At 57.9% G+C, this 26,433-nt stretch overlaps 2 protein-coding genes across 2 annotated transcripts in view; one reads left to right on the top strand and one right to left on the bottom strand.

The window, feature by feature from the left end:
- Positions 1-4,566, top strand: part of RNF216 (ring finger protein 216) — a 71,725-nt gene extending 67,159 nt beyond the window's left edge. Inside the window, exons 15-16 of the mRNA XM_009896913.2 lie at positions 3,407-3,476; positions 4,066-4,566. Of these exons, the coding sequence (XP_009895215.1) occupies positions 3,407-3,476; positions 4,066-4,385 (390 nt within the window). The 3' untranslated portion in view covers positions 4,386-4,566. The remainder of the gene's footprint in view (positions 1-3,406; positions 3,477-4,065) is intronic.
- An 8,477-nt stretch (positions 4,567-13,043) lies between these two features.
- On the bottom strand, positions 13,044-24,059 carry FSCN1 (fascin actin-bundling protein 1). The gene is made up of 5 exons (XM_054180319.1): positions 23,210-24,059; positions 16,116-16,272; positions 15,220-15,341; positions 14,336-14,503; positions 13,044-13,286 (listed from the first exon to the last, which is right to left on the bottom strand). The coding sequence occupies exons 1-5, from the start codon at positions 24,030-24,032 to the stop codon at positions 13,084-13,086; spliced, it is 1,473 nt and encodes a 490-aa protein (XP_054036294.1). The 5' UTR covers positions 24,033-24,059; the 3' UTR covers positions 13,044-13,083.
- Positions 24,060-26,433: the final 2,374 nt, after the last annotated feature.

Here is a 26,433-nt window from a genome sequence, read left to right on the forward strand (position 1 = left end):
AAGAGACCAAGCCCCGCCCCTTGCCTGAATGCAGCAGGTATTGAGCTGTGCTGTGTATTCATCCCTTGCCAAGTTTGATGTCAGCTTCTAAAGCAGGCAGGGGCACATTGTGCAGCCTGGGTTTGTGCTGTCTGTGTTCATGGTCACCAGCTTTTCAGAAACACTGATGCCAAACCACTCCAAGCCAATCCTCAGTATGAAGTATAAACACTTCAGAAAGCACTTTTGTCAGCAGAGGAGCAACAAAACCGCTCACTCCCCCTTCCTGGAGATGTGGTTTGTTGTACCTCTGCTGTGCTTTTGCAGTCTCAGAACCAGCTGTGAGCTCACCAGCCAGATCCAGGTCTGTTCTTGGCAGGGTTTTTGCCTCCAGGCCGTGCTGCAAGGCTTGAAGACCAAGAGGGGATGGGTTGGAGTGGGGATCCCTGGCTGCTGTGTTTGAGGGCATGTGTTTTATGTTGTCCTTGTGAGATATTGTTTGGGAGAGCTGGCAGATGGGGGTTTGCTGTTAGGTTTCTCTGGTGCTCTGGGAGCTGCAGTAATTGAAGCCAGCATCACCTTGGGTGTGCGTGCAGCTGGCTGGCCAGCCCCGGGGGCAGATGGCTTTGTCGATCCCCTCATTAGTGTGGAGGTCAGCTGCAGTTTAAGCTGGGAGGGTCGAGCAGCCCTCACCGCAGGGGGACCTTGTAAAGTTGTGTAGTCGATGTGTCCGGTTCCCTAGACTTGTGCAGCAATGACTGGTACCAGCAGCAGGGCTTGCAGCAGCTGCAGCATCACAGACCGGGGGGAGGGGAAATGTCCCTGGAAAACACTGCTGCAGAGGGTTAATCCTTGGCTTCAGTCAAAAGTAAAAGCTTTTGTTAAGTTGGAAGGGACTTCTGCATTTAAAGCGAGGCTTTATGCCTTTGTGTGAGGGAAGGAGCTAGGGTGATCTTGTTCAGTTGAGCTTAACAGGTTTCTTACCTGGCACACAATTAAAACACCCCTTCAGATTCTTCTCCTGTTGATTCAGAGTCTTCTCCTGGTGGTGGGAGAAGGTGGATGTCTCCATTTTCAACTGCACTGCAAAACATATTCTGAGAAGAGGGGGAAATGGAAGTCTTGAAGCTTTAGGGCCACCCTCGGAGTGTGCCTCCTCGGGCAGCAAAGGAGCCGAGGACGTTTGGTTGCTGCTGAGAATGGTGCCCAGGTTGTTTTCCAGCCAAGGAATGTCACAATCTGATACTTGGGGGGTAATTAGGAGTTCTGTGTAGGCTCAGAAGAGCCATTCTTCAGCAGTTTTTATGGAGATAGATAGGCTGTAATTAACAGGCCATAGAAACAGCCTGCTTGGAAGGGGGGGAGGGAGAAAAAGGCATGTCCTGGGAAGCCTTCATTTTAACCATTAACTTACAGAATAGCAAGGGAGGGGAGTGCTGAGCTTGGCTTGGTGCAGATTAAGATAACTTCAGTCTCCCAGGGAAACTTTATCTGGTGGCAGGAGGAGGGGGACAGCTTAGCAAGCCTCCTGGGCATTGCTGCTAGACATGTGCAGGACCCTGAGATTGGAAGTGGGAAGCTGGCTAGACTTGAAACAGGGAAGTGGAGCTGCACACATGGAGCATATTTTGAGTTTGGTCCCAGGGCACTCCTCAAAATCAAGGCTATTTTTCCACATTAGGAGTGCTCAGGGAGACATTTATGGGGTTTGGCAGGGCTGAAATGAGGAGGAATAAAACTGAAACAGTGTCTTGTGTATTGTGGGGTACATGGGGCTTGGGGCTTCCCTCTTGCTCCACCACTAGCACTTGCAGATGAGCTGCTGAAGCAAACCAAATGCTCCTTCCTATGCAGGTAGGCCCAGAGCAGCTGATGCCTGCTGCAGGTGGTGTGTGTCAGCTCCTGTTCCTGGCCTTCCTCTCTAATAGCTAACATCAAGAGTACAAACCCTGTCCTGGAGGCTTAGCTGTTCCCATTTGTTTTCTGGAAGTGCCAGGTAGGGTTTCATCCCCATGGACCCAAAGCAGCAGCAGCTGCAGCCCTGCAGAGGCCCAGAGGACCTCTGTTGCCATCACTGCACATATGGCCAGCAGCAGCAGCTGCTGCCTGGCGCTGAGAGGGAGTTGTCTCCTCGGTTGTTTGGTGTGATCAGTGTTTCCCTGGTAGCTGTTGCATGCTGTGGGGTAGTGAGGAAACTCATTTTTCACAGTGGTTCTTGGAAGTGGATGGCATGCTCTAGCAAGGAATGGTTTGGACTGAAAGGGACCTGAAAGATCAAGCCACTTTGCACGAGCAGGGATGCCTCCTGCTAGAGCAGATTGCCTCATCCAGCCTGGCCTTGAATGCTTCCAGGAAGGGGGCAGCCACAGCTTTGAGAAGTTTCAGTGCCTCATCACCCTCACAGTGAAGAATTCCTTCCTAATATCTGGTCTGAATTTATTCCCTGGCAGTTAGAAACTGTAGTCCCTTGGCCTGTCACTGCACTCCCTGATGAACAGCCCCTCCCCAGCTTTCCTGTAGGCTCCCTTTAAATACTGGAAAGCCACTTTAAGGTCTCCCTGGCAGGGATTGGAGTGATTTGCTGGTTCCATGCCAATGCTAGCCAGGCCTTGTGTAAATCTTGAGAGCTGCCTGCACCCTGTGGCTTGTCAGTGCCCATGGCCACCCCTCCAGACAAGCCTCTCCTAGCTCAGGAGGTGCTTGGTCTCCTAGGACTTGGTCCACCATGCTCCCTCAACCTAGTCAAAGGTGTTGTAAATGCCACCTCTCTGGACAGCTGCAGCCACCTGAGGATTCACTGTGCAGTTTGGTCTCACTGCTGCTCCTTTGGATTAAGAAAACTGAAGATGATGAGAGGCAGAAGGACACTTTCCATTTCTGGCTGCTTCTCAGAGGGTCTGAATATTCTTCCTGTAACCTCTCATAGACATGAAAGAAACCCACTGGGATTTATGTTCTCCTCAGAGTCACAGATAAGATCTAAATGGCCTCCTCACAGCACCCTTTAGCTACTGGAGCCAGGATTTAAGTTGTGCTAATTCCAGCTGTTGGGCCAAACCCTGGAGAAGTGCTAGCATAATGTAAATATTGAATAGACTATTGCCATTTAAAAGATTAACAGCTCTCAGATGGGCAGAGCTGGGTTGCAGCTCTCTGCTTTCCATCAAGGCAATGAGTTTTAACACTGATCTCCCTGGGAAGCTCATCTTAAGCCTCTTGGCTCTGTGTGAGTTACTTGTGCTGCAGCCCCCCATCACAGCCCTGCTCGGGGCTAAACCTGGGTCGACCCAAATGAGGACAGCTCAGCTGAATTTGCCTTTTTATTCCCATGCAAATGTGCTGAGAAGAAAAGCAGCACTAAGAAAGTAGAAGAGGTTGCTGCAGCAGGAATTAGCCCCCTGACTCTTGCTGCTCCTGTCATTTGCAGGAGGATGATGAGAAGATAATCCAGGAGATTCAGAAAGAGGCTGAAGAGGAGCAAAGGAAGAAGAATGGAGGTAAGTCACAGCCTGTGCCTCTCCTTTGAGACCAGGCTGTGGATGACAGCAGAGCAGAGATTCCCAGCTGCTGACAAGTCTCTGGATCTTCATCAGATTCTTCCCATGGCCTGGCTGTTTGCAGGCTTCTCCATGCATTGCTGTGCTGCATCAAGCATCACCCAGGCCCTGCTGCCCTGAGCTAAACCTTCACACTCTTCCTCCTGGAACTGGTCTAGCTTTGAAATGCTGTTGCCTGCAGGCTTTTGCTGGGACCATGGGAAGCAGAAGGCTTGTGTCCCTGTCTCCCTTGGCTCCTGGTGCTGTGGATGCACAGACCTGTCCTCTCTCCTCACTGCTTGACAAAGGAGCTGAAGGGTAGCATAGTCTCTGTGCTCTGGCCTCTCTGCAAGAGGACATGTTCCCCCTTTGTGGTGTGGATGAAAGGAGCCAACCTGGAGAGCTGGTGCTGTGTGGGGCCTGGAGGGGGGCAAGCAGCAGTGCTGTAGAGAGCTTCGGGAACGTGCTGGGGGTGGAGGCAGAGCATGGGCCAGGCCTGGTGGGTTCTGGTTTGTGGGCTGACAGCTGCTTGTCTTTCCTCCCTGCACAGAGAACAGCTTCAAGAGGATTGGCCCTCCTGCAGAAAAGCCCATGGAGAAAATCCAGAGGATTGAAGTCATCCCCAGACCTGTTCCTCAGAACCTGCACCAGCCCCGGATGCCTCCTTACCCCTTCCCGCACCCTCCCTTCCCGCTGCCTCCCGTCCGCCCCCTCTACAACAACATCCCCCTCAACATCGGCCCCATCCCTGCCCCCTACGTGCCCCCCCTGCCCAACATGAGGGTCAACTATGATTTCCCTCAGATGAACATTCAGCTGGAGCACAACTTGCCTATGCACTTTGGCCCTCAGCCCCGGCACCGGTTCTGACCTGGTTCTGGCAGCGCTCGGCTCAGCGTCAACTGCAGGGCAAAGCCACCCCAGCACCGTCGCCTCCTGTCCTACTCCAGTCCCTGCCCAGTCCTGCCAGGGGACCTGCTCTGACTCACACCTGCCTGCCCTCACTCCCCTCTCTGGAGCTTCTCTGAACCTTTGCAATCAAACATTTCAACCTGTGCTGCGTTTCCTTGGGCTCTCTCCCTGTGTGGGGCAGACGGATCTTTTGATTTGACAAAGCCTGTCCTGGCATCTCCTGGGAGGGAGAGAGAGACTTGGTCAGCACAGGGATGCAGCCATTCCTTGGGTGCTTCCCAAAAATCCTTCCTTCCTGCTGGCCAGAGCAGCTGCCACACAGTCAAGTGAGTCTTGGGGGATGGGAGGAGAGACTTGATAACTGAGAAAGCCCTTCAGGAGCTTCAGCCTTCTGTTCCCGTGTTCTCCAGCATCCCTGTAACCTCCTAGCACCTCCCAGCAGAAATTAGTGGCTCAAACCCAAGTCAGTTTGGTGGTTTTAGTATTTCTCACTCTGCAAGTGGAGGGAGGAGACACAGCAGCCACCTCATTGCTGAGATCTCAGTAGGCAGCCCAGAGCCCTGTTCTGTCTCAGGGCTTTGGCAAGTAGCAGAAGACTCAGGCACTCTGATCTTTACCTGAACTGAACTTCCCCCTTTGAAGGGCTCAGATTTGCTTTTCTACTTCCAGAGGTGGGTGCCTCTCAGCTTCCTAAATGTGGCCTTTGCTCTGCCCTTCTCATCTGGCACCCCAGATCTCTCCCTGCTTCTGGCAGCAGCCCTCAAGCAGCTGGTGGGAGCACCCAGAGCCTGAGCTACAACATTCATTGCACAGACTGCCTTGGGCAAATACCCAGCTTGATGTGTGGAGGGTGGTGTGTGTGCTGTGGCAGAAGAATCAGGAACCACCTCTCTAGTTGTGCATGGAGGCAGTGAGGAGCCAGGAGCCCCTTGAGCTGAACCCCTGTGCCCCAACAGGCAGCTGCAGCCTTGTGCTGTGGGGAGCTGGCTGCTTGCACAGCCCTCAGTGGCTCCTGGAAATGTGTGCTTCAGCTGAGCTGGCTGCAGCAGAGCCTGGGAAAGGCAACCAGGAGCGTGGCTGGGCTTAGGAAGAGAGTTTAGGAGAGGCAAAACTTCCTTGTAAGAAGCAGGGGGTAGTTGCTGGGCTGCAGGAGCAGCATTGGCACGAAGCCCTTTCCCCACATCCCTTGGCTGGGCTGTCTGCTACAGGAAGAGAAAATGGTTGGAGTGCAAAACAAACCCTTCTAGAAATGCTGGGCTGGCTTTCAGCAGCCTGCTTGTGCTGCCCTTCCCTGAGTGGTTTGGTCTGGGCCACATCCTGCTCTGTCCTGCTGGGAATCCTCTGTGTGCACTTTCCCCCCTGCTATTCCCCCTGGAGTTTGAGCATCCAGGTGTCTCTTGGTTTTGTTTCTTTTTCAGGTAGAGCTCCCTCCTCCTGCCTCATGGCTTCTGCCAAGCTGCTGCTTGCAGGTCTCCAGAGCTGCTTCTGGCACAGCATCTCCTTGGGCGTGCAGTGAGGGATAGGCACAGGGCTGTCAGTGGGATGAAGCCTCCACTGTGGCTCTGGGCAGCATCTGTGGGCTGGTGTCCCCGAGAGAGTCTCCCAGAGGGGACATCTATGCTTTCTGGAGCTAAGTCAGCACTTTCTCCCCTCTCAGGCATTGTCTGTGAGTTGAACACACCCTGCAGAGTGCTCGGTTCCAGCTCCTCTCTGGCACTGCTGACTGGGTGCTATTCCCCTGCTGCTTGCATTTGCTGCTTTTCATTTTCCTTTCTTTCTGGAAGCTGCTGGAGTTTCTCTCTTGCTGCTTGGCTGGGTTTTAGCCAGTTTAAATCCTGCCTTGCACCAAGTGTTTGTTGTAGTATTCAGGAGCAAGGCATTCCGATGGGTTTGGGAAGGGCTGTGTTCAGTGTTAGCCCATGGTGAGAGCATGGACCTGGGGCAGAAGAAGTGTGAGTGGCTTCCCCAGACAGAAAGGGAGTCCTGGGGTCTCAGCAGCCAAGATCTTGTGGACTCAGAGACTGGGTTGGATGAGTCTTCCAGGCTTTGTGAAGCCTTGCTCCAGCAGCATGGTTATGGCTGTTCTCCAGCACTTGCCTGTGCGAGGGTGGGTCAGGCCTGCAGGGCACAGACTGGCTGCAGAGGAAGCAGGAGTGTCACACAGCACTGCCTGGCTGAGAGCACTGGCAGAGGTGGTGGCCCAGTCCCATCTTTTGGTGCCTGCTTAGAGATGTGTGGGCAGAGAGGGCTAAGCCTTGGCAGAGGGGAGTGCAGAGCTGGAGCAAGAGGGACGGAGATGCGTCAGGTAAGGGGGAGTTGGTGTCTGTGATCGCTGCTTGTGGTCAGGAGGTGTCTTCTGCTGCGGTGCTGCAGCAGGCATGGTCCTGGCAGAACCTCACAGAGGTAGGAGGAGAGAGGGCCACTCTCCTCCTGTTCTTTGCAAAACCAGGACCTTGTTTGTGTCCTGAAGGAGTCAGTGCTGGGGGAATGCTTGCACCCAGCAGCAGCAAAACCCCCAAATCTTGCTGCCAGCCACCAAGGCCAACCACCATCTGGCCTCAGACTCCTGCATCCCATCCCCCCCCTACCACCACCATTTGTCCCTTTAAGAGGTGAGGGGGAGGTTGCTGTGCCCAGGCTGATCCCTTGCTGCCCAGGCACCTGCTCTGCTGAGTGGCAGCATCCCTTTTTCACTTGCCTTAAAAGGTGGAGAGAGAAACTTGGTAGTATTTGCACTTAGCAATCCATTATCTGAGGAGAAAGAGACCCTGTGAGAGGCAAAGAGCTGCATGTTCTGCAACTTTGTATAACAATAGCTGAAAGGAAATAGGTGGTTTACTACTAGTACAAAAAAAGGGGGATTAAAACCCAACAAAAAAACAAACAAAAAGCCCCAAACAAACATTAAAAAAAAAAAAAAAAGAGGGGGGGTGGAAAAAAACCCCAGGCAAAAAATATTTTTCTTTACCTTCTGGTAGTAAACTTGTTCTAATATTCTGTGTGTAAAAAGTTCCTGTATCATACTGTAATTTGAATTTTTGTAAATAAACTTTGTGCACTCTGGCTTTTCATCTCCCCTCCCCCCCCCCTGCCCCCAGCCTGTGCTTTGGTTACAGCTCCCAACAGCATCCTCCCCCCCCCCCCCCCCCTCCACACACACACCCTGCCTGTGCCAGCTTGCTGCTGGCTTCCTGGCAGGGCTGCTCTGCCAGATCTGCTCTGCCAGATCTGCTCTGCCAGATCTCAGCCTTGACTGGTTTACAAACTCCCCAAGTTGCAAAGCAAAACCCATTTGACCCTCCTTGGAAAGGCTTTAATGTGTTCCACATGCTCCCGAGGCAAAAACTGGAAGGGATAGAAAATGGTTTCCAGTTGCTGCTTTAAATGGAAACCAGGAGTTGTGTGGTGTTGGGGAGAGGCTGGGGGACGCTTTCCCCCCTGCCAGGAGAGTCCTCCCTGCTGTGGAGCAGCAGCTCTGGTAGCCCCTGCCCTGTGCGGGCACCCCTGGCTGTGCTGGCAAACCCAGCTCTGCCTACCGCCTCCCCAGGCTGTGTGTCACAGCTGGGTGTCAGTCAGGTTTGCTCATGCAGGCAGGGAGCAGAGCAGCAGAATCATCACCTCCAGGCAGGGACAAGTTGGGGGTGATCCTTTTAGCAGGGCCTGTTGTGACAGGACAAGGGGTGATGGTTTGAAACTACAAGAGGGAGATTCAGACTAGAGAGGAGGAAGGAGTGTTTTACACTGAGGGTGGTGAGGTGGGAGATGCCCCATGCCTAGAACCACGCCGGGTCAGCTTGGTTGGGCTCCCTGCAGCTGTCTGTGCTGAGTGCAGGGAGGTTGGACTTGATGAGCTAAACTTAAAAGTTCTCTCCCACCCCAAACCACTCTGTGATTCTGTGATCTTTCTTATAGGGCCACCTTTAAGTCCTGAAAGGCCACACTGAGGTCTCTCATGTCACTGGGGGGACACAAGGGCGAGCAGGCTGCAGTGGGAGCTGCTCAGCGTTTCCTGCAGGGCCTTAATTTCCCCCTGTTCACGGTTAGGAATGAACATCCTTCCTTCAGTCAGCCCTTGCTGCAGAGCTCTAACCTGGAGGTGAAGGCTTCTCCTGACAATGTCTTCCTGCCACCCTTCCTGGGCTGTGTTTGGGGGGGAGGGGAGATGGGCAGCCCCCCCTGGCCTTTCCCAAACATTGCTTTGGCCAAACCAGCCTTCAGTTGTAAAAGCCAAGCGAGAGCCCAGGAGTGAGGAGCCGGATGAGGGACAGGGAAGGAGCTTGGCTGCTGTTGGGTGATGGAGCTGGAGCCTGACTGCAGCAGAGCTTGGCCCAAACATCAAACCTGAGTGAGTTGGCTGAGTTTTAGGGCTGGTTTTGGCTGTCACAGGAGGGCTGGGGGCACATGCTGAGTATCCCTGCTCCTCCAGCTGGACCCTGAGTTTTGGCTTGGGCTGGGCTGCAGCAGATAAACTTCCCAGCTCCTTCCTTCAGGGTTGCTTTCTTAATCTTCCCCTTGTCTGTATCACACAACAGAGCAGGAGGAGGCTTATTGCTGACCTCTACCACACCATGCACCCAAAGGCACCACCCCACCACTCTTCCCTCCCTGCGTGAGCATTGTCCTTGGGGCCATCACATGGAATGAAAATATCTGATCCAGGGGGAGAGAAAGCAGCAACCTCACAGCACTGCTGGGCTGAAGGACACAGCTTTGCTCCCAGCTCCAGGAGGGGTGGTTTGCAGGGGAGATGGTTTGGAGGAGGTGGCAGGTTGGAGAAGGAGGTGGTTTGCAGGGGAGATGGTTTACAGGAGGAGGCGGCTTGCTTGCAGGCTGGTTCACTGGTGCACCTCCCTGACCCATGTGTAGGCCACCCACCCTCAAAGGTGCCCAGGGGCTTGGTGGCTTAGGGCTGCTCTGAACATCTCAGGAGCTGAGCCTGTTGGTCACCATTCTCTTCCCACCACTCCTGAGTCTTCCAGAGCCAGCAAGGTGCCCATGGGCTCAGTGGCTTAGGGCTGCTCTGAGCATCTCAGGGGCTGACCCTGTTGGTCACCATTCTCTTCCCACCCACTTGAGTCTCCCAGAGCCAGCAAGATGCCCATGGGCTCGGTGGCTTAGGGCTGCTCTGAACATCTCAGGAGCTGAGCCTGTTGGTCACCATTCTCTTCCCACCACTCCTGAGTCTCCCAGAGCCAGCAAGGTGCCCATGGGCTCAGTGGCTTAGGGCTGCTCTGAGCATCTCAGGAGCTGACCCTGTTGGTCACCATTCTCTTCACACCACTCCTGAGTCTTCCAGAGCCAGCAAGGTGCCCATGGGCTCGGTGGCTTAGGGCTGCTCTGAGCATCTCAGGAGCTGAGCCTGTTGGTCACCATTCTCTTCCCACCACTCCTGAGTCTCCCAGAGCCAGCAAGATGCCCATGGGCTTAGTGGCTTAGGGCTGCTCTGAGCATCTCAGGAGCTGACCCTGTTGGTCACCATTCTCTTCCCACCACTCCTGAGTCTCCCAGAGCCAGCAAGATGCCCATGGGCTTAGTGGCTTAGGGCTGCTCTGAACATCTCAGGAGCTGACCCTGTTGGTCACCATTCTCTTCCCACCACTCCTGAGTCTCCCAGAGCCAGCAAGATGCCCATGGGCTCAGTGGCTTAGGGCTGCTCTGAGCATCTCAGGGGCTGACCCTGTTGGTCACCATTCTCTTCACACCACTCCTGAGTCTCCCAGAGCCAGCAAGGTGCCCATGGGCTCGGTGGCTTAGGGCTGCTCTGAGCATCTCAGGAGCTGAGCCTGTTGGTCACCATTCTCTTCACACCACTCTTGAGTCTCCCAGAGCCAGCAAGGTGCCCATGGGCTCAGTGGCTTAGGGCTGCTCTGAGCATCTCAGGAGCTGACCCTGTTGGTCACCATTCTCTTCCCACCCACTTGAGTCTTCCAGAGCCAGCAAGGTGCCCATGGGCTCAGTGGCTTAGGGCTGCTCTGAGCATCTCAGGAGCTGAGCCTGTTGGTCACCATTCTCTTCACACCACTCCTGAGTCTCCCAGAGCCAGCAAGGTGCCCATGGGCTCAGTGGCTTAGGGCTGCTCTGAGCATCTCAGGGGCTGACCCTGTTGGTCACCATTCTCTTCCCACCCACTTGAGTCTCCCAGAGCCAGCAAGATGCCCATGGGCTCGGTGGCTTAGGGCTGCTCTGAGCATCTCAGGAGCTGAGCCTGTTGGTCACCATTCTCTTCACACCACTCCTGAGTCACAGTATCACAGTATCACAGGGCTGAAGGACACAGCTTTGCTCCCAGCTCCAGGAGGGGTGGTTTGCAGGGGAGATGGGTTGGTACCCAGGGACCACACAGCAGCACTCAGGTCCGAATGCAGGACTGATGTTTTTTTTATTCCTCTTTCTCCATTTGAAGCTAATTATTTAATTTTATTTTTAAGTTATACAAATGGCACTTACAAAAAAAAAAACAATTAAAAAAAAAAACCATAACCCAAGCCCCAAACAAACCCCAATCTTAAGTTTTTCAGAGTGAGATGTTTCAAGAGAGTCACGACACCTGGTAAGGGGCGGGGGGGGACAGGAGAGATGTTGACCTAGTGTCACACAGAAGAAGCCAGAGCAGGAGTTACATGGTTTGAACTGCCACGGGGAGGGGGACGAGGAGGTGACACAGAGAGGGGAGGGTGAAGGCCAGCGAGGAGTGTGTGTGTGCCAAGTCACAGGGTCACTCAGGGCTTCATCAAGACACTCGGTCCTTCGAGGGCCACCGTGGTCCCCAGGGGGGCACAGGCAGGCCCTGGATGTGAGCGCAGAGCCGAGGTAGAATCCCAGCCGGGATCCCCTGTGCCGGCGAGGGACCCCCGGCCCGGAGTTGTCCCCGTGGCAGAGGAGGGGTCGCTCCCTCTCCCAGCTGAGGGTTTAGCACCAAGCTCCTCCGGAGGGTCGGTTGTCCCTCCACGTGGATGGCTTTAAGGCTGTCGAGCCCCTACCTCGCCCCTGGCAGTAGGGCCCGGCCCTGGTTTGGCAGCGACGCCGCGAGCACCCTTGGCGTGGGGTGTTGGGGGGGATGGAGCCCCCCGGCGGGGGCCCGCGGGGGGAGAAGGCTCCTTGGTGTGTCTGCAGGGAGCAAATCCCAGCCCCGGGAAGGCCCCAAAGGATAAAGTGCCTTTCACCACCCTAACGAGCACGTCAGCATCACCCTTACAGACAGCGGTGTTCTCTAATGCAGACCTAGTACAGACAACAGCTGGGAACACAGTGCCATGGAGAGCTTATATAAATAGAGACTAACAAAAATACTGTTTTGGTCTTTTCTTTCTTTTTTTTCTCTTTCCTTTTTCTCTTTTTTTTTTTTTCTCTTTTTTCCTTTTTTTTTTTTCCCTTTTTAATCTTTTTTTTTTTTCCTTTTTTATCTTTTTTTTTTTTTTCCCTTTTTTCCTCTCTTTTTTTTCTCTCTTTTCCAGTAGGGTTGAATGATAAGACAGCAGAGCCCAGGGTGGCAGGAGCAGGAGCTGCCCTCCTCCTTGCAGGGGGGAAGCCCATGGGAATGGGCACCTCCTCATTCAGCATTAGGTGTTCAGTGATGCACTTCACTGTTCCAGTATTTTACTAGAGGAAAACAAAACCAAAACCAACCAAGAAAAGCCAAAGGTAAGGAGAGCAAATCCCACTGTGCAAAGTTTGCTAAGGAACTTCTCTATTCTGTAAACCAAAATCTGCAGTTCATGCTTCCAGCCACCACCACCCAGGCACAGCAGCAGGACCAGCCCCAGGGCAGGCACCTGCTAGGCTGGACCCACTGCTGGGGTCTCTACTGCTCCTCCAGAGCCTGAAGCACAAGGAGGGGCAGAGTGACACAAGGAGCTGGGGCTCCCTTGAGATGAAAGGCTGAGGATTTCCAGAGGGAATCACCCTAAAAAAAAGCATTTCCAGGAGCATTGGAAAGGGGCAGAGGGGGCAGGGGTTGGCTTGCTGGCCCTTCCATGGGTATGTGTGCTGGCAAGTGCCAGCCTGGTCCCCAGGGATGCTGTGATATGCAAGGTCACCTCTTAGAGCTCAGCTGGGGATGAATGCTGCCCCAAGGGCCAGGAGCAGAGAGAAGTATCTGAGGGGAGCCAGGAGGAGCTGGCTGAGCCCAGCACCTTCACTCTGCTCTGGGTTGGAGTGGGGCAGGACGGGATGGAACAGGATGGGTGCTCCAAGGGACACTGGCAGCACAGGGCGAGGCGGTGCCAGTGCTGATATGGCAGAAGCGAGCCCAGAGGTGATCTTGTTCCCTTTTTTCAGTCGAGGAGGGGAAAATAAACTACCCTAAGGGCATGCTTGGGGCTGGAAGGGGGAGGCAGGGCAGTTTCCAAGCCCAGCAAACCAGGAGGGGAGGCAGGGGGCGGGGAGACTAGAGACAGAGCCCTCTACGAAGCTATAGGCAAGCTGCCCCCATCACGTTTCCAGTTCTTACAGGGATTTCTGGAGCCCCACCTCCCGCACTAGGGCAGGAGAGGAAGGGCAAGCTGCTCTGAAACTAACGAACAAAACTCCTTACACAGAGAGGGAGAAACAAAAACCCAACAGCAAACCAAGGAAAAGGAAGGGCAGAAGGGAAAGAGAAGAGTTGGCAGCGGGGTGGGGAGGGGGGGGGGGGCAGGGAGGGGTAGGCTAAAGTGCATCAATACTCCCAGAGGGTGGAGGCGTCGATGGCGTCGGCCGATGCCTTGAGCACCCCGGCGTGGTCGCCCTTCAGGTACTTGCCGTTGATCTTGATGGCAACCTTGTTGTAGTCGCAGAACTCAAAAAAGAAGTCCACGGGGGAGTCGCTGCTGCTGGTGACCGACGACTCGCTGCCCACCATCCAGTACTTGCCGGTGGCGTCTGCGGCAGAGAGGCGCCCGGGCGGCCCTCGTGAGCCGCCCTCGCCACGCCCTGGGGACCCCCGACGGCCCCCCCGCCCTGGGCGCTCGCTCGCCCCTCATCACACATCACAGGGTGCCAGGGGTTGGAAGGGACCCAAAGAGATGATCGAGTCCAACCCCCCCACCCCTGCCAGAGCAGGGCCATACAACCTCGCTCAGGTCACAGAGGAACACATCCAGGCAGGCCTTGAAAGTCTCCAGAGGAGGCTCCACAACCTCTCTGGGCAGCCTGTGCCAGTGCTCTGTGATCCTTATAGTAAAGTTCCTCCTTGTGTTGAGGTGGAACCTCCTGTGCTGCAGCTTACAGCCATTGCTCCTTGTCCTGTCACAGGGTGCAGCTGAGCAGAGCCTGTCCCCTCCCTCCTGCCCCCCAGCCCTCAGATAGTTATAAACATTGATTAAATCCCCTCTCAGACTTCTCTTTTCCAGACTAATAAGCCCCAGGTCCCTCAGCCTCTCCTCACCAGGCAGTGCTCCAGTCCCCTAATCATTCTCATTGCCCTCCACTGGACCCCCTCCAGCAGATCCCTGTCCCTTTTAAACTGGGGAGCCCAAAACTGAATGCAGGACTCAACTGTCCTGCCAGCCCAGAGCCCCCTGCCCTGGGCTCTCACTCACCCTTGATGTAGGCTCCATCATTGGATGGCCATTAGCATCCTGCCAGCCCAGAGCCCCCTGCCCTGGGCTCTCACTCACCCTTGATGTAGGCTCCATCATTGGATGGCCATCAGCATCCTGCCAGCCCAGAGCCCCCTGCCCTGGGCTCTCACTCACCCTTGATGTAGGCTCCATCACTGGATGGCCATCAGCATCCTGCCAGCCCAGAGCCCCCTGCCCTGGGCTCTCACTCACCCTTGATGTAGGCTCCATCATTGGATGGCCATCAGCATCCTGCCAGCCCAGAGCCCCCTGCCCTGGGCTCTCACTCACTCTTGATGTAGGCTCCATCACTGGATGGCCATCAGCATCCTGCCAGCCCAGAGCCCCCTGCCCTGGGCCCTCACTCACCCTTGATGTTGTAGGCTCCGTCGTTGAACTCCAGCTGGAAGACGTCGTAGGAGGAGCGGTTGGAGTCCAGGGTGCCGGTGACCTTGCGGCAGCCGATGAAGCCGTGCTCGCCGCGCAGCACGATGATCGGCCTGTTGATCAGCTTCATCACGAACTGCTCCGTCTCACCTGTGCCCCCAGGCAGAGCAACGACCACAGACTCACAGAAATGTCACCCTCAGGGATCACCAAGTCCAGCCCAGAACCCTGAGCCACATCCTCAAGCACCGCATCCAAGCCACCTTTGAACACACCCGGGCTTGGTGACTCCGCCGCCTCCCTGGGCAGCTCATTCCGGTGCCTGACCGCTCCTGCTGGGGAACATTTTTTCCCAAGCCCAGTCTAAACCTGCCCAGTGGCAGCTTGAGGCTGTTCCCTCTTGTTCCATCACTAATTCCCTGTGCGAAGAGACCAGCAGCAGCCTCTCCACAAGGTCCTTTCAGGTTGTAGACAGCCATGAGGTGTCCCCTCAGCCTCCTCGTCCACACTAACCAGCCCCAGCCCCCTCAGTCATTCCTCATCAGATTTATTCTCCAAGGCCCTTCCCCAGCTTCCTTGCCCTCCTCTGCACCGATTCCAGCACCTCCATCTCTCTCCTGTTCTGAGGTGCCCCAAACTGGGCACAATACTCACAGCCAGCAGGGGTGCAGAGCCCAGCTCCCACAGCTGGCACCGAGGAGGATGGAGCTGTGCCCCCTGCCCATTCCTCACCATCTCAAGGTACATAAACAGTCATTAAGAAGCCACACTGGCTGTGTGCCTGAGCCTGGCTTGGGATGGGATGGGCACAACTTTGTCCCTTGACACCCAGTGTGGGGCTGGGGTGCCAAAGGGGGGTCCCTTACCTGCTGTCTCCATGGAGGCTGCCAGCTGCCCGTTCTTCTTGGCCGTCACGTACTTGCCGTTGGCAGCTCTCAGGGTGATGCGTTTGTCGCACCACTCGATGTCGAAATAGCAGCTGGCGTTCCTGCGGGGCAGAGAGGGTGCTCAGCAGCGTGCCAGGGCTGGGCACCCTGCCAGTGCCACCCTGCCAGCCCACAGAGGGTCACAGCTGGGCCGGGAGACCCCAGTTTGATCAATTCCCAATGAACAACATAGTGGTGGCCATCCCGAGAGTAAGCCTTCGCCCTGCAGGCAGGAGGAGGCAGGCAGGAGGAGGCAAGAGCAGCCAGGAGGCAGGCAGGAGAAGGCAGCAGGAGCCAGGCAAGAGGAGGCAGGCAGGAGGAGGCAAGAGCAGCCAGGAGGCAGGCAGGAGAAGGCAGCAGGAGCCAGGCAAGAGGAGGCAGGCAGGAGGAGGCAAAAGGAACCAGGAGGAGGCAAGAGGAGCCAGGCAAGAGGAGGCAGGCAGGAGGAGGCAAGAGGAACCAGGAGGAGGCAGGCAGGAGGAGGCAAGAGGAGCCAGGAGGAGGCAAGAGGAGGCAGGCAGGAGGAGGCAAGAGGAACCAGGAGGAGGCAGGCAGGCAGCCAAATGTGCTTTTGGGGTTTCTGCTCAGCTCTCAGTTCGTGTGGGGTTGAACTGCAGGGCACAGCATTCCAACAGCCCCAGCTGGCTGGGAAGGATTGCATGGCCCCAGGGACTTCCCCAGCATCGTGGGAGGCCTCGGCCCGGCCCTGGCTCTCCAGGGAACCATCTGCCTTCACTAGGAAGTGTTCTGGGGTGAGCACCTAGGCTGGAAAATCCCCCTTGGATTCCCCTAGCAAATGCAGAAGGGTCTGTCCCTGCTGGGGACAGAGGACTCACTTTGTGGAGGCAGTGGATTGGATGCCCCCGTTGGAGGTGAGGGTCCAGTACTTCCCAGTGTAGGTCCTGAAGGCGCATTTCTTGGTGTCCTTGTTGATCTCCAGCTGGTAGGTCTCCTGGTCACTCTCCTCATCTTGGTTGGCTGAGAGGTCCATCCCTAAGGACAGAGACAGATGGAGGTCGGGGGGGTGCCAGAAGGGGACCTCAATCCACCTCCGGCAGGTCTGGGTGCAGCTCAGGAAACCCAAGTGAGATGGGCAGGATCCTGCTCCCCTGGGCAAGCTTTGGTGACACCCAAATCCCTCACACACATCTCCCTCCTGGCATTTTGGGTCCAAATCCCAAGCTTTCCTTTGGCTACCCAAGAGACAGGGCTGGACTGAGCAGAGGTGGCCAAGTGCTTCAGCTCAGGACTCTCTGGCTCCATGACAATGAAGCTCCAAGCAAAGACCAGCTTTGCTATTTCACACAGCAAAGGGCTGTAGTTTATTCCCTGGAGGTGACAGCCAGGTTATTCTATCCATTAGCAGAGGCCAGCACATGACTTATGAATCCCCAGCTCGTGGCATGTTTAAGGACCATGGCACCGTTTTTCATCCGCAAGCTGTCACAGGTGGTGTGAGGAACGCGGAGAGAGGAGGCTTGGGAAAGCCCTTGAGCAGCCAAGCCTTTCCCTGCCTCCCAACAAAGCATCAACCTCAGCCTGTCCTCCAGCTCTGCCAACTAGGGTGACCCAGCTCTGCCCCAAAGGGACCAGAGCCAGCATGTGCCCCAGCAGCCTCGGAGGTGGATGCACCAGGAGCATCCTGGGGAGGTGGTGGCCACCATCAGAGTCCTGGGGCCACTGCCAGGCTCTCCAGCCACGTCCACACCCACCACAGGCACCAAGCCCAAGCAAACCTGCTTAGTCAGGGCTAGTGGGGCCAAAGGCTGTCCAGAGCCCCAGAGCTCTCCTGCTTGGTGGATTTCCGCCTAAAAATACTTTTGGGATGAGAGTCAACAGCCGTGGCCTGGAGCCACAGCCATGTGGCCAAGCTGCTGTGCTAGGTTTTGGGAAAGGAGCTGGGGTGCAGCACTCTCTTGCACTCCTCTCTGCCTACATAGAGCCACCATGAGCAGAGATGGGCCCCAGATGGGCCCCAGTGGGGATGGTGGTTCAGACTGTGGCTAGAGCAGGCTGTGTCTGTCACAGCCTGTAGCACCCACGACCCTCCCCTGCCACAGGGGTGCTACAGGCTGGAGTCCAACCATGCACCTGGTCCTGGAAAGCATGAAAAGCCTCTGTACAACCTTTCCTCCCACATCTGCCTCTTCCAGGAGTCAAGAACCAGTCGTGGGGCTGGCATTGTGCTCAGCCCTGTGCATTGCCTGCTGCTGGGAGGGCTTAAAACTGCAGCCTTGGTGGCCTTTCTGCGCTGGAAGGCCACCAGCAAGTCACAGATTCACAGAAGTGCTTTGGTTGGAAAAGACCTTGGGGTAGATGATCTTCAGAGGTCCCCTACAACCCCCTACCATGCAGTGATTCTGTGATCACCCAGTCCCACCAGCTGCACTTAAGGGAGGGACCATCTACCTCCACACACCAGCAATGGGTCCTGGGGAGATGTTTTCCCCTAGATCCTGCATCTCCAGCCAGACATCCCCATCCCATGCCCCTGCCTGGGAGCAGCCTCTGCCTTGCATACCAAGTCTCCCACCTTTCCCAAGGGGATTAGGCTTTGAAGCTTTGGCTTTGTTGGCTGTAATCTTATCTCCCACACCCAACCTGTCCTATGGCTGCCACACCACTGCCTTCTCACGCCAGACATCCTCCATCCAGCACCTTCTGCAGCTCCTGATGGACACACAGCCACCCCAGGGCTTTGCTCTCTGAGGCATCTGGGGCAGTACAGGGGGCAGAGGGGTGATGTATGGCCACCAACCCCAGCCCCACTGGCCAAACCCTTGGCTCATGTAGTTGTGCCACACTTATCACCTCCCAGAACTGCTGGGGGCTGAGCCAGAACTGCTGGGGGGTGGAAACATTTGGTTTGGATTGTGCATCCCTGCCAGGAAAGCAGCACCATGGCCTCTCAAGAGCCAGGTGACAGGGCAGGGGAAGAGGGACTCTGTGGAAGCTCACAGAGAGGGATGGGGCTGCAAGAGAGGACAATGGGGGCTGCAGCCACTACCCAAAGGCTGCTGGCACCTCCAAACCTGCAAGGGCTGCTGCTGTGGTTTGCATGGGGGGAAGCAGCAGCAGTGTTGCCTCCTCACCATGCTTTTAGGTGAGGAGATCCCTGACCTGCATACAAAGGGAGGAGCCTGGGGTGGAGAAGCTTTGTGCCACTGAGCAGGATTTGATGAGCTGAAGAGGGGACAGCAAGCACTGAGGTTCCCTGACACTGTCCCTTGTCCCCCAGATCCCTCCACCATGGAGCACAGTGAACCCACCCAGCCCTGCCACCACGCCATTGCCCATGCTCTTCCCATCCTGCAGAGGTTTGGCCTTCCCCAGCGCCTTGCAGGGTCTCCCACCACCCCCTCCCCAAAAGCAGGGCTGGGTCGGGTTACACCGACTCAGCAGAAAGGAATGCAATTACAGCCGGGGCAGGAGAAGGCTTCTGAAGGTTGTAACCGAGCTGGAGCAGGCTGGGGGGGAGCAGAGCAGGGTGGGATGGGAGAAGCACTGGCAGAACCACGAGCTGAGAGGTGGTGGCACCGAGAGGGATGTCCCCGTGGTGAAGGACAGATGCTGTCCCTCCAGCCACACACCACCACCTCCGCCCCTGCTTTTTGCAGCCCAGGGCTGGGGCAGGGAGCAGCAGTCTCCTGCTGCAATCCTGCTTTAATTACAGCTCCCGGGAAATTCAGTCTGCAGCCGGCAGGACTGCCTGACCTTGAGGAAGCTGCTAATTACAGCTGGAGGCGGGAGGGGGTTGGACAGAGCCCCCCTGTGTCCCCCAAAATCCCGCGTGGGAGAGTCTCCAGCTCCACTCGCCACACGGCTTTGCGACAGGAGGATGCAGAGCCTGAAGGTGGGAACTGGGGGGCTGAGGTGTGTCCCCCCAGGGCTTCTTAATGCTGAGCCCCCAGCCAAACAAAGCCCTTGGGCTGCAGGTCTTCAGAGGAAGGGGAACAGGGAGGGAAGCCAGGGCTTGGGGCAGGAAAGGGCTTCCCAAATCCTCAGCCGCTGATGTTTCCAGCTGCTGCCAGCCCCTCGGGGCTGCAGGACAGGATGGATGCCCCACTCCTCCCTGCTCTCCAGCCCAGGATGCTGGGTGCACATCCCAGCTTCCCACACCTCCCAAAGAGACAAGCTTCCCCACCCAAAGGAGCAGCTGTGGCTGTGCCAACCTCCATGCCACGAGAGGCTGCAGGCCCAGTGTGGGCAGCATTTACAGCACGTGAAAGACTTTCCCTCTAGATTAAGTTTATGCAGAGGGTGTCCTATGAGCTGTCCCAGGATGCTGCTGAGACCCAGTGGGATGTGCTCCACAGAAAGGAGGCCCAGAGCCTGGAGGACCATGGCCAACCAGTGGAACAAGCTGCTGAAGCAGCCCTCATGCCCAGACCCACACCTCAGGAGCTGCCCACACGTGGGCTCTGCTCACTGCCTGTCTGTGACTGGAAGCTATCAGGGCCTCAGGCAGCTGCCAGCCCTGCCCAACACTGGGAGCAGACAGGAGGCTGCACCTTTCCCATCCTCCAACTCCCCAGAGGCCAAGAGGCTCCCTTCCAAAAACTCCACAGTTATGCCTGAAAAAAACCCAAACCCACCTTCCTCTGAGGCAGCACCAGCAGCACCCTCAGACCTGCCAAGGCCTGGTGGGTGGCAGGGCAGGATTTTGGATCCCTGTGCCCCAGCAAGCCTGGGGGATGCTTCACCCAGCTCAGGCCAGGTTCAGCCTCCCTGCAGGGCTCTGGCATCCTGCACCCCACACTGCAGCCCTGCACGTGCTCTCAGACCCAGCTTGTGCCCTCCTTGCCCTCCTGATGGGTTTGTATTGCACCCACACATAAACCCCCAGCATGTTTGTGATCAAAAGCAAAGCCTGCAGCACCCAAGGAGTGTGCAGCTCCTCTGCTAGGGATGCAGCTCTGCAAAGTGGTCACAGGCAGGGGCAAGCCATGGCTGATGAAACAGAGGAAAACCTGCAGCTGAGCACGAGGCCCCAGGAGCTGCGTCTCCCCACCTCGCTGCAGCACCGAGGGGAACTGAGGGAAGAACACTGGCCATGGCAGCAGCCAGCACAAGCCACCCCCATGCTGGGAGGGCTCCTTGCCCCAGAGCAGAGCTCCCCATCACCAGCCAGGCGTGCCCAGGCACGCTCCCATCGCCGCAGGGCTCTCTCGCCCCCCTCCCCAGATCCCTGCTTCCCAAAATGCCTCTCTCCCAAGGCAGAACATCCTCTGCCCCCACCTTGGCGTGGGGTAGGCAGGCAGCTCACCTCTGCTGAGCAGGATGGGGGGGCTGGCAGGGGCCCAGCTGTGCAGGGACGACGCCAGTGCTCTGCTCCCAGGGACCCTCGTGCCCACAAAGGGTCCTTTGTTGCCTCAGCCGGGCTAGAAAGGAGCCATTGAGGCAGGGAGGAGGACACTTTCTGCTGGCAGCACCCTGATTTGCCTCGAGTTGGAGGTGCAACAGGGGGATGGAGGCTCACACGGAGCAGGGGCTCCCCAGGAACCCCATCCTTCTGTAGAGGCAGGGGAAGGGGGCCAAAGCCAGCCCCAGCACTGGTGCAGAAGCAAGGCTGGCACCCCCAGGATGGCTGACATCGTGCACAGTGCCCCTGTGCAGTGGATGGTGACAGTGGCTACCCCCAGGGCAGGGAGGTGGCTCCAAGCCAGGAGCTGACTGGGCACTTGTGGGACAATGCAGTCCCAAGGCTGGCCCAGCTCCAGCTCCCAGCCAGGGGAGCCACAGAACCCCCTTAGCTCCATCCCTGCTGCTCCCGTCGGGCAGGGGGAGAATGGCCACTGCCAGCCCTGATCCTTCGCCAGGAAGGATCCGCCTTTTCCCACCAGCCTGCGCCGAACCACCACGGCCTCCGGCTCATCTGGCAGCAACTCGGTGTTATCAGCTCGGCAGGGGAGAGAGCTGTCTGCAGGCACTTCCTTCGGCTGCCTTTGTGGCAGCCTTGGGACAAGGAGCTTACGGGAGAGCCCCAGAGAGCGACAGCTGCCTCTTGCTGCTGCCAGGCAGGATAAATTGGGTGGAAATGGCTTCTCCAGCCAAAATGGACTAGAGCAAGGATGTGCTGCCCCAGCACCTTCCTCCCCACTCTGTTTTCCTTGGAAAGGGGCCCAGAGCCCCCTGTTGCTGGGGAGATTTGTGCGCCCCCCCCCTCCCTTCACACCCCCCTATCCATCCCAAATCACACAAAGCCAGCGGCGCCGCCAGCAGCTCCCACCCGCACCGTGGGGTCCCCGCAAAACTGCCAGCAGCTCCTGCTCACACCATGGGGTCCTCCACCCGCCCCCCATCCCACACATCTCCCCCCACATCTGGTTTTCCCATCTCTGGTGACAAAGGGCTGCTGCAGCCCTTCCCCCACGGCGCTGCGGCAGCCTCCCGCCAGCCTCCCGCCATCACGGTCCTCTCCCTCCTCCCCAAGCCCCTGTGCCTGGGGGGCAGACAGCCCCCACTGCCCCTCTCTGCAGCCTGGTTTGGTTTGTTTTCAGGGGCTGCTTTGCAAGGGCAGCATTCGCTGCGGGGAAGGAGAAAGGCAGCGCTCTCCCTGCTGCCCGGAGCTGCCCAGGCACGGCTGGGGGTGAAGCTGCAACCTTGCAACGTTACATAAATGCACCCAGAAATTCCCCGCGGCTCCTTCCTCCTGGCTTTCCGCTGCGGCCAGACGTGCTCGCACTCATCCCGCGCCCGGCGTGTGCCAGCCTGACCTGGCACACCGGCGACGTGTCCCAGGGCTCCCACACCAGCCCGGCCGTGGCACCCAGCACCCCCAGCGTCCCCCTGCCCGCAGACCGGGGACTCCCATCCTCAGGCCAGCACCCTTCAAGCTGGTAGGGGGGGTGGGATGCAGGCTGGGTGCTCAAAGGCGAGAGGGTGGCCATGTGCCCAAGGAGCTGCACTGTGTAGCCACAACGCTCAAGGCCAGAAGCGTGGTGGCCCCTCCGAGAGGACAGGGACAGAGGCACGGCTCCTTTGTGCGGGTGGATGTAGGTCACGGCTCCACGCGGGGGATTTGTAACATCGCCGAGTCCAGGGTGGGGGGTGGCACCCACTCCCCCTCCCACCCCCACGGGTGCAGTGCAGCCCCATGGGGGGTAGTGCAGCCCCCAGGACCCCGCTCTGCAGAGCGTGTGGCTTAGCCGTGCTCGGGGAAGGAGGAGGCTGGAGGAGGCTTTGTTGGGTGAACAATGAGCTCCGGAGGTAGGAAGGCGATGGCAGCCCAGCTCCTGCACCGCAAGGAACACCACATCCACCTCCCCCAGCTCCTGGAACCCCAAGGCAGGGCCCTCACCACTCCCCCCGACACTCTGGATACCCTGTGGAGGCGATGCTGCAGGGATGGGGGGTGCTGGAAGCATGGGGGGCCCCAGACAGAGGATGCCGGAGAATGTAGGAGGGGTGTGGGGGGATGGAGGGATCGGGGGAGGAACTGCGGGCAGCCAGGCTGGAGGGGTGCAGGGGGGGTACCTTGGAGAGATTGGGACTTCAGGGGGAGGGGTGTAGGGAGGGGTGTGTGTAGGTTCAGCCTGAGGTGAAGAGACCCTAAAGGTGTTATGGCAGAGGGATGCGGGGGGGCACCCTGTGGGGCTGCTGCTGCCGGGAGGCTGGGGATGCTGTGTGACTGGGGGAGCCGACGGTGGCAGGGCCCTCGGGAGCGGCGATTCTGGGGTGATGCAGAGGATGCAAAGAAAGTGATGCCCGAGGGATGCAGTGGGGGCGGCTCAGGGTAAGCGATGCCCAAGGGGTGCTGATGCTGGAGGGATGCAGGCGGGCAGCTCCAAGCAGGCAATGCCCAGGGGATGCTGATGTCCGGGGGATGCAGTGGGCAGCTCCGGGCGGGCAAAGCCCGAGGGACGCAGGATCACACTGCAGGGGCTTAAGAGATGGCCGAGGTGTGTCCCCCCCCACCATCCCCTCTTACCTTGCCGAGTGGAGACATTCCTGTCGTTGCCGGCTCGCAGCACGACCTGCGGGCAGCTCTGCTCCAGGGCGAAGAGCTCATCCTTTCCCACCTTGGAGTTCTTTCCCACCTTGAGGGTACCGCTGGGTCCCGAGGGAGCCAGGTAACGACCCTCCCCGTCGCGAAAGGCCACCTTCCCGCAGCGAAACTCGAGTGTGAAGGCGGTGCCGGGCTCGGCGGCGGGCACCAGGCGACCGTCGCTGCGGAGCAGGCGGTGGTCGCAGCTCTGCAGGCTGTAGCGCTGATCCACGAAGAGGAGGGTGATGAGGGCATCCACGCCCCACGGCACGTCGCGGTCCACGGCCAGCTCGTCGCGGCGAGGTCCCAGGTGGGCGTAGCGCTTGCGGGCCAGGCTGTAGAGGTTGGCCTGGGGATGCATGGCCAAGTGGACGCTCCATTTCTCGGTTGCCGAGACGGCGGGGGCGAAGCAAGACAGACGGTCCTCGGTGCCGCCGAAGAAGCGGCGGTGGGGCTCGGACTGCAGCGACCAGCGCCCGTCGCCGTGAGCCACCACCAAGAAGCGACAGTCGGGACCGGGCTCTTCGCTGTCGCAGCTCACCCGGCCGTCCTTGTCGGCTGCCAGGTACCGGCCCAGGTGGCTTTTCAGCAGCACGGCACTGGAGTCCTCCCCGTCCTGCTCCAGCGTCCAGATCTGCTTCTTCTTCATGCTGGCGGCCGAGGCATTGACCTTGAACCCGAAAGCCTCGGCCGTCAGGTACTTGTTGCTGCAGTTGATGAGCCCGAACTGGATCTGCACCGGCTCCGCCGTCCCGTTCGCCGTCATTTTCCGCCCGCTGCTGCTGCCGCCGCCGCTGCCGCGCCCGCCCCGCCGCCGCCTTTATAGCCCCGCCGCGGCACCGCCTCTCCCCGCCGCCGGGCCGGCCCCCGCCGCGACCCCCGCCCGCCTCCACCCCGCCGCAGCACCCCGAAACCCCCCTCAGCATCGCCGCGGGACCCCTGCCGGGGCAGCCAGAGCCCCCTCGCTTTGCACACACACACTCCCCTCCCGGACTGGGAGACTCCATTGCATGGCAAGACCCCTCCCTGCGGTACAAAAGCCCCATTGAATTGCGGGACCCCTCCTCCCAGTGCAAGACCCACAATGCATGGCCAGACCCCTCCCTGCATTGCAGGAGCTTCCTTGAGTTGTAAGACACCCTCACCCCTAGACTGAAAGACCCCCACTGCATTGCAAGAGCTCCCTCGAAGCGAAGGACCCCTCCTCCCAGCACAAACCCCCACTGCCTAGCAAGACCCTTTCTGGCACAGCAAGAGCCCCCTTGAATTTCAAGAGACCCCCATATCGCAAGACCCCCTACTGCATGGTAAGACCCCTCCCTGCTTTACAAGAGCCCCACTGAATTGCAAGACCTTCACACCCACACGTTGCTAGACCCCACCACATGAGAAGACCCTTTCCTGCATTTCAAGAGCTTCCTTGAATCGCAGTCCCCACCCCAATACAAGGCCCCACTGTGTGGCAAGACCCTTTCAGGCATGGCAGGAACCTGCTTGAACAGCAGGACCCCCCACACAGTGCAAGACCCCCACTGTACAACAAGACCCTTGCATTGGAAGTACCCTGTTGAATTTCAGCACCACCACCCCCACGTTGTGAACTCCCCCCACAAGGCAAGACCCCTCCTTGCAAGGCCACCATAGACACACTGCATAAGCCCCTCTACACTGCAAGAACCCTCCCCCCACACAACTGCAAGCCTCCCCTCCTGCAATGCAAGCCCCCATTCCCACTGCAAGAACACCCCCAGTGCTGAACACTCCCCCCATACTGCAAGCCCCTCTATGCATTGCAGGATCTCATCACTTTCTAAGACCACTCTCTGCATTGCAAGAGACCCCCTTGAACTGAGAGCACCTCTCCTTCATTGCAAGACCCCAGCCCACTGCAAGGTCCTTCCTATCCTGCCAGATTCCCCCTGCACCCCTCTGCCCCCCAAGCCGTTGGCCACGCTGAGGGGCAGAAGGGTGAATGATGTCGTGGTCCTCCCCCAGCCATCTCTGAGCTACCCCAGCACCCCGTGCCAGGCACCAGTGAGGCTGCAGCATCTGGGCCCTGGGGAGCCTAGATCCCCACCACCAAAGCCAGAAGCCAAATGTGGCCCTTTCAGTGCAGGGGCAGGGTGGTGTTTGGAGGCCAGTTGTCAGGGTGTAGGTGAGCAGATGTGAGGCCATCCTCTGCGGGCACATATGGCACAGATGACCCCAGGAAGGGACCACAGCCTGGGTGTAGCACAGGGAGAGGCTGCCTGTGCTGCCTACTGCTCCCTGGGAACCCAGACACTTCCCATCTTTGTGAAAGGATGAAGAGGAATATGGCTGTGGTGGCAGAGTTGAAGTCCCTCGGGTGAACACATGCTCCTGTGAGCATGCAGGGGGGCTCTGCCTGGGGAGGCAGGAACAGAAAATCAGAGGAAGAGGGATGGGAGGGACCCAGGGGATGCTTTTGAGCTGGATCAGGGAGCAGAACTGCCCACCCCAGCTGAAGTGGGACAAGGGAAGGGCTGGAGCCTGCGTGTGGGTGGAAAGATGTGACAGGGTGCACTTAGATGCTGGGTGGCACGAAGACTTCCCCCAGGCTCATCCTCCCTTCAGGACAGAGCCTCATCCTGCTCTCATCTCCTCAGGCCCTCCAGGCTCCACTGGTTCTGCACTGGCCATACCGGTTAGAGACTGCTCCACCTCAGGGATGCACCACAACCATCCAGCCTTGCCCTGGAGGTCCCTGGCACAACCACCCTGGGGCAAACCTGTCAGCTTTGGCTGGGGGTCATTTTCCTGGATGCCAGACATGCTCTGTGCTCATGTTTGCCATGCATGCCCTGCAAATCCGGACAGACAGATCGTCTGCAGCCAGCACCAACCTCTCAGCCAGGCTGGAAACAAACCCCACCAAGCTTCAGGGAGGCAGCTCCACGTTTACCTTGCACACTCCTTTTGCTCTTCTTGCTAAAAGCACCCCGGCGTTAGGACCCAGCGGCGATGCCGAGCAGCTGCCCCGGCCCGCAGCTGCCCGGCTCTGCCTTCTCCTGCCGCAGCAGGCAGATGGGAGTGAAGCTGAGAAAGAAACTGCCTTTCTGCTCCACCAAAACCCCCACACAAACCCCAGCAATTATGGAGGGGCTGGGGGAGAAAAACCCCAACACTCTGTTTTCTGCCCAGCAGCT

This window comes from Dryobates pubescens, chromosome 4 (assembly GCF_014839835.1).
Source record: "Dryobates pubescens isolate bDryPub1 chromosome 4, bDryPub1.pri, whole genome shotgun sequence".
In the NCBI taxonomy this organism is placed as follows: domain Eukaryota; kingdom Metazoa; phylum Chordata; class Aves; order Piciformes; family Picidae; genus Dryobates; species Dryobates pubescens.